This window comes from Juglans microcarpa x Juglans regia, chromosome 8S (assembly GCF_004785595.1).
Source record: "Juglans microcarpa x Juglans regia isolate MS1-56 chromosome 8S, Jm3101_v1.0, whole genome shotgun sequence".
In the NCBI taxonomy this organism is placed as follows: Eukaryota; Viridiplantae; Streptophyta; class Magnoliopsida; order Fagales; family Juglandaceae; genus Juglans; species Juglans microcarpa x Juglans regia.
In genome coordinates, this window is record NC_054609.1 from 15700422 (window position 1) to 15710435 (window position 10014).

Sequence of the window (10014 nt, forward strand, 5' to 3'; positions counted from 1 at the left end):
AGAGCACATTCTCCACCCATGCTTTTATTTTAGGATAGACTCCAGGCAACGAATCAATCAAATGGACCTAGATTTCATCAAAACAAAACCCATAATTAGCTCAGCAAAAATTTAATGGCAGAACTTATTTTTAAAAATTTAATTTTTGTAATCCTCAAGACCAAGCAGAAAGAAGAAAACAACCAAAAATTAATGGAACAGAGAGAGTTTAAACATTAGAAACAGCTTAAGATCGGGCAAACATATGAAAAGACAAATTTCCAACAAACCCCCCTCTCTTGTCACGGCCTGATATTATTCTCTTCCCCTACCCTTATTATTTCTCAGGTTTTCTTCTCAATGCAGCTATGCATCCCTATACATCCTACAAACAAGACATTTAGAACTATTAGAATTACATGACGAAACTATAACAAACTGCATCAAGACTTCATGTATTTTCTTCTCTCTCTATCTCAGTTTTTTCAGCTTAAATGGCTAATAGACTATCCTTTTACAATGAGAACTGCCTCTGTTCATAGAAGGCGCAAGTGTCTACTGTTCATCTTTGGTTTTAAAATATATAAGACAAGAAAACAGCAAACAAAAAGATAAAGGGGCCCAGTTGCTATGTGCATGCTTGTGGACAATCTACAATCTATAATCTAATGGAAACAAGACCATAATAATTTTATTGCTATGAGCAAATCCAAAAGCTCAGTATCACAGTAAGTGCTGATCAAGGGCCAACGATTCCTATTAAGTGTGGGATAGCCAGAATCTTATGCATGGCTAATAAAGCAGTAAAAACGTTGTGTTGTTGAATTAAAGAAGGAGATGAGATGATACTAAGTTAAATAGAAGCCTAATAATGTATTCTAAGGACATTCCTTTCTTCTTCTTTTTTGTTTTTCTGGAAATTCTAAGGATACTAGGTTGGCTCTTTCAGCAGGCCCAAGAGTCCTCCACTTCCCCTCAAGTCTTCTATTCCCTTTGTCTCTGCCACTGACCTCCTTTTGGTGCTCACCCCTATCAGAAGAGCTAAGCCAATTTGGTGCCTGTGGAGTATGTATTGAGATGTCTCACACGACTTGGGAACAAATTTATCTTGAGATTTATAAGGAGTTATCCCACTCCTCCTATTAGGCCTTTTATGGGGAGAAATGAGTGTTTCTATAGTATGGAGTCCAACACTCCTTTGACTCATAAAAAATGTACATGAAGCAAGCAATAAGGGCAAAACTTCTGAAACTTGGCACTTGCTTAAATTAGTGGCTTACAGTTATTTTTTCCTTCCTCTTTTATTCAGAGAGGCCCTACTCCCTCCACCCAAAAATTATGTCAATTTACTATGGTCCTTCAGAGAGGCCTTAATAACAACAAATAAATAACACTCTGCATCAGAAAATGCTGAGATTTTCTCCATGACTCTCGATATCGGGACTAATTCTATGTTATAAAGTGTCAAATTAGTCCATAACCCGAACTCCTGTGGCCCAGAGAGAAAAAAAAGACCATATATCTCGTACTGAGAGCCAGGGCCTAACATATTTTTGTCACCATTCAAAGGAAGATATCGCTGCTCCATGAGCCATTTGTAACCTTGACTGAGCATGTCAGGGTTATCATACATGTCAATTTCTGTCAAGCTGCTCTTACCAATAATTAGATAGAAAAGCAAAGTCCAGCATTTGGGCATGGTAGGCATTTTGCTGCACTTAATAGAACATAACATTCTATATTTGCTTCTGCAATTACAGCTCAAGAACATGAGCTGGTAAACAGACAAGAGACTCACCAAGAAACTATTTGCATAGTTCTTTCGAATCCACAAGCTTGAAAGGGCAAGTGTTACAGGCAACTTTGCGTTGGGATCACTCTCTAGTGCTTGATCATAGTAACGCTTGGCAAGATGGATCAATTGGAAGTCCTTCGCCACGCTCATACATGTACCCAAGGTTGAACATGGCTTGTGCATTAGATTTTTCTTTGGCAAGCATGTAAGCTGTTGCTGCACGTTGATAATTTCTCTCAATACCCTAAGAAAAAAAAAGGGGAAAAGATGAAAGGTTAAGCAAATCATGGAGAAGGAGATCCAAGAGCATGATCTAAATTAAATCATCTTCCCGAACCTTGAACATGAACAATATGCATATTTCATCCGAGATACATACCCGACCATAGTAATATGCATCCCCAATCAACATCGCAGCATGTTCATTTCCCTGCTCGAAAGCTTGCCACCACAAAGAATTTTCAAGTCGATGCCTTTCTGCATCTGTGCAGAACTTAGATTCTCCCATGCACATGCTACGTTTCCCATATTTGTTAAGTATCCATGCAGGATTACTTTGTGCTACCTCATACCCCAGCTCAGCCATCCTTGCATACAAGAGGAATGCCTTACCCACATCACCTTTTAAGTATGACTCAAGTGCCCATCTAGACAAGGAAGTCCATGGTCCAAGTTCAGCAACTACTTTGTATAATCTAGTTGCCTGAAATCCAATAACTAAGATTGATTATTTTATGGTTCATGTTTGGATTATTTGGTTTTTTTTTTTTTAATATATATATATTATCTAAGAATCATGTTAGACTTTCATAATTTACATTGAACACTGAACATATTAAATTTTTTTACTAAAGAGGAAAAATACTTATCTTTTATTACCATAAACGTGCTATATATATATATCCCTAAATTGATAATTAATAGTATATTGACATATATTATGTATATAGCAAAATATGCATTATGAAAAAATATTAAAAAAGAAAATTAACTATTGTTATACCACTTCAGTCCCTCTCAAGATGAATTTCTAGATCAGCCATTGAACTCAAAACTTAACTTTATGTCTCTGTCTCTAAGTTCCAAAAGACTCTAAAAGCTTTTGAGATAAAAAAAAAAAACTCTTTGTGCCTTACTATCCTATTTCCACGATAGGATAGTAAACACTCTCTTGCCTGTAATCGTTCTTATTAGCAGCCTTCTTAAAGCACTCTCTTGCCTGTAATGGAAAGCAACAGTTTGTGGCTCATGCTCTGAAATTAGACTACAAACAGATCTGAAACAACTTCATGAGTATACAAAACTGAGGACAAACAAACGAAACATTGATCATGAGAGGAAACCCAAGAAAGTTTTATTGAAGTAGAAGTAGAAGTAAACAAACGAAACATTGATCATGGGAGGACAAACAAACGAAACATTGTTCTTAAAAAGCTCACCTCCTTCATAATCTAAAGTTGCCAAGTTTCAACTGAAATGTTCAGTAAGAACAAATCAACTCAACATCGTTTTTCTTTTCAAAAGATTCCATGATATAATGTAAGGTGTACAATTTGCTTGTTTTTCTGGGTAGGAGCTTAGATATAAAAGGAAAAAAATGAGATTAGTTGGAGTAAATAATGTTCTTTCCAAGCATCAAGTATAGTATTGCAAAATCGGTTTCCTGTTATCAGAATGTAAGGCTAGTTTTACACTTTAGTGAGGTGTCTCACAACAAGGACTTTGGGGGTGTGGGGAAATATCAAACATTTCTTCTGTTCTCTCATTCACTGCCCATTGTTGAGCAGTTTGGCCAAGAGTTGTTCAAATTTTAAAAAAAAATCGAAAAAAAAAGTAATCAAACTTTAAATTAATTTTGTCAAATTTGGAATTTTTTTCACATCTCTATCTATTCCATTTGTGAATGCAAATAAAGAACGATAATTTAAAAACAATGACTATGTGCTGCATGATTGGTGGAATCTATATGAGTATATAATCTGTTCATAGGAATTTGTCTATGTACAAAATAACTCTACTCTCAAATTTCTTGTTCTGGGCAGATCTCATCTTTTAGATACAAGCTAGAATACACAGAAATAGAGCATTTGAAAATCACAATTAGAGAAGACTAGCATAGTGTTATGAGCAATAATGCAGAAGAAAGTATTCTAAGGAGGATGATAGCAGATGAAGAGTTCGAGGAAAGCTTCTGTTAGTCTATTAGTTAGATAGTAAGCAAAACACTGTAATTACAATACTAGCCTTACTTAACTGTCATAATATATCAAAATGCCCTTATCTTCATAATAGAATAAGTGATAGGATGTATATAAAAGGGAGGGATCTGCAAGATGTAATTCATTGAAAAAAGCTTAGTAAAGTGCATTTGGAGGAACTGATCCCTCGAAGATCATATTTGTGAGTCATTCTTGAGTTTTATCCTTACAATTGGTACCAGAATAGTTCGATTTTTCCTGGAAATTTTTTTTCTTTTTTTTTTTTTTTGGGAAAATGGCGGAAGGAACTCGTTATAAGGAGTTAGAGAAGATGGTGAGTGGGTTGCGGCAGAGCTAAGAACAACAAGGGAAGCATTTGGAAGATCATCAAGGAGCACTGGAACAATTGAGTTCGAAGATGGATGTCTTGATTGAAGCTGTTAATGGTGGAAGAGGAGGTTATCAAAATGGCGATAATAGACAAGAAGATTCTGAGCGAGGGTTTGATCATAGAGGTATGCAATTTTGTACCATTAAACTCGATTTTCCAAAGTTTGATGGGGAGAATCCGACAGGGTAGGTTTATAAAGCAAACCATTATTTTGCTTTGTACCCCATGCCAGATGGGCAAAAGCTTCTAATGTCATCTTTTTATATGGAGGGGACTGCTTTGATTTGGTTTCAAGATGCTGAATCTACTGGTATCTTTGATTCTTGGAGTGGGTTTGTGCATGTTTTGCAATTGAGGTTTGGGAATTCATCTTATGATGATCCCATGGAAGTTCTTACTCGACTTAAACAGAATTCCACTGTGGCTGCCTATAAAACACAATTTGAAGTGATATCTAATAGATTGAAGGGGTTGTCTGAAAATTACAAATTGACTGTGTTTTTGAGTGGTCTAAAAGATAAAATAAGGCTGCCTGTGAGGATGCTACACCCTCAGAGTCTCAATTTTGCATTTGGCCTTGCCAAGATTCAAGAAGAGTACATCCTTAGTACTTGTGGTAGTAGTAGAGGAGGGAATTATCAAAATTCCTGGGTACCATTTTCTATTGGTGGAAATGGCTTTAATAATAGTACTATAAGGAAGGAGAGTACTGGGGTAGGAAGAGCTAACAGTTTTACGCGTTCTTTGCCTATACAAAAAGTTAGTCCAGATGAAATGAAGGAGAGAAGGGAAAAGGGTTTGTGCTATTTCTGTGATGAGAAATGGAATCCTAATCATAAATGTGAAAGAAGAAAAGCAAGAATTTTTCTGATGGGAGGATAGAGTGGTTTAAAGAAGATGAAGTTCAAGATTGTGAGTTGACAGAAGAAGAAACTGTTGTTCACAGTTTGAAATCTCAGAGTGAAGTTCCTGAGATATCCTTACATGCAGGATTCTTGAGTTCAAGAACCATGAGAATCCATGGTAAGGTTCAAAACTATTTTGTGACCATTCTTGTGGATACAGGCTGATATGAACCCGTGGCATAATTTTCTTGATCTCATGGTTGCTAAGAAGGTCGGATTGATAGTTAATGATGTACAACAAGTGGAGGTACGAGTGGCAAATGGAGATAGGACGAGGAGTGAAGGTATGATAGAAGGGTTGCAGTTTCACATGCAAGGGCATCAGTTTAACATTGATTTCTTTTTATTACCACTAGGAGGCTGTGATGTGGTGGTGGGAATGCAGTGGCTAAGGACTTTAGGTCTTGTGTTGTGGGATTTTAATGGTCTTACAATGTCTTTTCAGCACAATAGCAAACCAATAATCATTCGAGGAATTAATTCTGCCAAATCTGAGATAGTTGGAGACATTCAGATTTGCCAGTTAACAACAGTTGAGAGGAAGGGAATGTTCTTTCAGTTAATTTAGCAGTAGCAAAGTGATGTTAAGGAAGAAATTGATGGGGAGATACAAGAAGTTTTAAAGAGTTTTTCTGCAGTCTTTGAAGAACCAAAAGAATTACCTCCAAGAAGAAGCCATGATCACAAGATTAATTTGAAGAAGGGTACAATGCTTGTTTCTGTTAGGTTCTATAGGTATGCCTTTGTACAAAAAGCTGAGATTGAAAAAATAGTTAAAGAATTACTTGAAACTGGGGTAATAAGGTGTAGTCAGTCTTCTTTCTCTTCTCTAGTCATTCTTGTAAGAAATGCTGATGGGTCAAGGACGCTTGCCTCAGCTTTGCGTGTGACCGCTACGATGTCTTCAAGTAGGTTTATTCGCTTTCTTTATATTGCTCTGTTTGTTTCCTGTGAAAGTTCTGCTAAGAAAACTTGAATCTTTATTTCTATTTTTTTAAATTCTGTATCTTGGTTGAGTTTTTGTATCTTCTGAATGGCATCTTAGCTAGACAAAAATAACCTTAAACTCAAATTTTCATTTTTCCTATATATTGTGCTTATTTCTCGGGCGTATCATTATTGCTCTGTTTCGATCATAAGGCAATTTGGATTGAGAAATTAAATTCATACTGTTAAGATTAGAAATTTCATGATGTGGACTTGGAGAAGCTGAAATATTTGGTTTAGATTAGTGAAAATGCATATTTCTTTCAAATTTTTTTTCTCAAAGTATTAGAAAGTTTTCTTTTCCTTTATATTTAAGTAGCGAAATTAGAATATCTCTTTTTTATTATTTTATTTTATTTTATTGCATTCTCGACAGTTATATCCCTGTTGGTGATAAGCATTGGTAAATAGTGCATATTACTCGAGGGTTCATTCAACGACGTAAACAAAGACTACATAGTGCATTAGATAGATATCAACGCTTAATCTTTAGTTAACCTTTGCTGGACGGACTTGGTGAGTGAATGGTCTGGCTAGGTATGGAAAGATGGTTAGAATATAAATTGTAGATGTAGGATTATGGTTTTTAATGGCTACTACACAGCAATGTTAGCAACGCTAGCCATATATTGGTCCCTACATTTAATGTCTCAGTAGTATAAAGGTTGTCCTCGATCCCCATGTCAACTTGCATTTTTTGGCAGTGGCTTTTTCATTTCTTCCAATCTCTATGAAGTAGTTGTTTAAGCATTAAGGTATGCCGTTATTTCTTTAATTTGACATTCCTTTTCTGCCTCTCATGCAGATCATTATCAACCAAGGATATTCAAATGGTTGTTGAGGGTGGTTGTCCTAATCTTTTTCAGAAATCTGTTAATTCAGCAAAAAGATTGAGAGCCTTTGTGCGTTTGGATGAAGGTGAAGTATGTTATTTCTTTATTAATGACATCTATCTATCAAATTTGTTGATTCTTGGCTTGTTTTCTATTTTAATAATTTCAAAATCACTCCTCAGAAAAAGAAATGACTATACTCTGTCAGAGTGGTTTATTTTTCTTTCTGTTATGTTTTGGAAGCCATTTTGTTGCCTAAGCATCTGACAGGTTCACTTATTTTCAGGTATGTAGTACTTGCACTCTACGAGGATCCTGTGATAGGGCTTATGTGATTTTAAAGGAAGATGAAGCAGCTGCCTGTACTGTGGATATAGTGCGTATACTGATGTTCTATGCACTAGATCCCCTTGTTATTTCAGGAGGAGAGAAACCGCCTGGTAGAGATATAATTGAATCATCTGCAAGGAAACTGTTCTCTGAGTTGATTGATCTGAGTGAAGCATCCCCTGATCCAGTACTTCCAAGGCCTGCTGTCAAGGGCATGAAACGAAGAGAGTGTAAAGTTCATGGATGATAAACTGTCTCAAGATGTTGAGATGATGAGTGGGGATTGGATGTGTTCTAAGTGAGTTTCCTTCAAACTTCAAAGCTTCTTAGTTTTGTGTGGGAGTGAAGTAGAACTGCCTCATATATCGAATACTTCCATTTGATGGAATTGAAGGGATACTGGGGGCATCTTCTCCATATCTGTTATGTTTGACGTTACTTGTCCATGAACTTATGCTTGCTATGTTGTCGCAGATGCAATTTTTTGAACTTCTCCAGAAATATCGAGTGCCTAAAATGCCAGGAAGATGGCTCTAAAGGAGTTGCTGCAGGTGATGTTGAAATGAAAAAGGGGGACTGGACTTGTCCTGAGTAAGTTCGATTTTATGATATTAGTTTTATATGATAATAATAAATCCCCTGAATATATATATTGTGGAATATATTGAGAGCATAACACATGTTGGATTTAGGGCTTAGTGTGGTGGTTTTATTTCATTTCATTTCTCTTTTGTTTATCTAATATGGTTTCGTAATTCATGTAACGTTATTATCCATATTTGATATGCTACTGCCAGTGGTAGACTATGGACGAGTCCTGCACCTCTCTTGTTTTTCTTCTCAACTTTGCTGTCATGAAATGCTTGTGTTCCATGCGTTGCATATGTTCAATGATTCTGACTGGTGCACTTCGTGTTTGTTACAGATGCAATTTCATGAATTTTTCTAGAAACATACGTTGCCTGAAGTGCAAAGCAGAGGGGCCAATGAGGGTTAGTACAGCGGAGGTGGAAATGAAAGAAGGAGATTGGAACTGCTTGCAGTATGTTTCCTATTCGCGTCTTGCTAATCAAAATAAATTTTAACTGCTGTTCATATAAACTCATGCACTTCATTCCCTATGAACACTTGGGTCCTCATGAATTAGCCTCTTTCTGCAGGTGCGAGTTCATGAACTTTGCTAGTAATAGGAAGTGTTTGCGCTGCCAAGAGCCACGGCCCAAAATTCCTGGAAAATGGGAATGCCCCTCGTGAGTTCATGAACTTTGCTGTCATGAAATGCTTGTGTTCCATGCGTTGCATATGTTCAATGATTCTGACTGGTGCACTTCGTGTTTGTTACAGATGCAATTTCATGAATTTTTCTAGAAATATACGTTGCCTGAAGTGCGAAGCAGAGGGACCAAAGAGGGTTAGTGCAGCGGAGGTGGAAATGAAAATAGGAGATTGGAACTGCCCGCAGTATGTTTCCTATACGCGTCTTGCTAATCAAAATAAATTTTAACTGCTGTTCATTTAAACTCATGCACTTCATTCCCTATGAACGCTTGGGTCCTCATGAATTAGCCTCGTGAGTCTATCTCTCCGTCTCTCTCTCACGCGCGTGCGCTCGCTGGTGATGTTTATCTTTAAAATAACTGAAGAACGTATTGACACATGGTTGCGTTTTGTAGATGTGACTTTTTGAATTATAGAAAGAACATAGCATGCCTGAAGTGTAACTGCGAAGTGCGAACGCCCCAGAGAATGAGCAACTTCTGAAAATGAAGAGCAGTTATGGAGGCGGCCTTAGTAGTAGTAGTATCAGAAGCGACTTCATTGTACTTTCCCAACTCATGGATCATGATGCTTGGACGCAAGTAATCTCGTGCAAAATCTCCTGGGTCGCCAATTGCAACAATAATGATAGAGGTTGTACCGTGAAACAATACAACCAGATGCACTCCTCCTTCATCTGATGGGAGAGGCGAGCCAACCTTGGCGGAGGATTGAGTTCAAGATATTGAGGAGATACTGCGGGTCCTGACCTGCACAGATGAACAAAAGGTGGCATACAGCACAACACATTCAAGCTGATTGGAGAGGTGAAAAGATGGTGGATTTCTGAAAAAAACTATCAGAGAAGCTGAAGGGACGAAAATAGTCAGTCGGTTGCATTTCAAGCAGATTTTTCTGGAGCGCTTCTTCCCAAACTCGGTCAAAGACGACAACGCTATTAAATTTGCCACTTTGTTCCAGGGTGCTATGACGGTACACCAGTATGCAATCAGATTTACCGAGTTGTCACGTTGTTGCATACCTGATCCCTGATGAGGAGAAGGCGGCTCGTAAGTTCGAACATGGGCTGAACGAAAAACTTTATGAACGAGTGGTTGGCTTTCATAGTCCTTGGTCCATGCCAGAATAATACCTAGATGGAGTAGTCATCTTCCTCTGATCATATAGTGCAACGCTTCTTTGAAGGCTTTGTTAAAAAACGGTGGCCTTATTCACTAACTCGTTCATAAAGTTTTTCGTTTAGCCCTTGTTTAAATTTACGCGCCATCTTCTCCTCATCAGGGATCAGGTATGCAGCAAAATGTGACAACTCGATAAA

General features: G+C 37.3%; 1 protein-coding gene across 1 annotated transcript; it reads left to right on the top strand.

The window, feature by feature from the left end:
* Positions 1–4390: 4390 nt before the first annotated feature.
* On the top strand, positions 4391–9728 carry LOC121244263. The gene is given in 13 exon segments (XM_041142275.1): positions 4391–4487; positions 4596–5014; positions 5429–5552; positions 5907–6003; positions 6123–6176; positions 7061–7178; positions 7375–7622; positions 7624–7716; positions 7893–8009; positions 8344–8460; positions 8579–8668; positions 8763–8879; positions 9539–9728. Coding segments are annotated over 13 exon segments (1881 nt in total).
* The last annotated feature ends 286 nt before the right edge of the window (positions 9729–10014 follow it).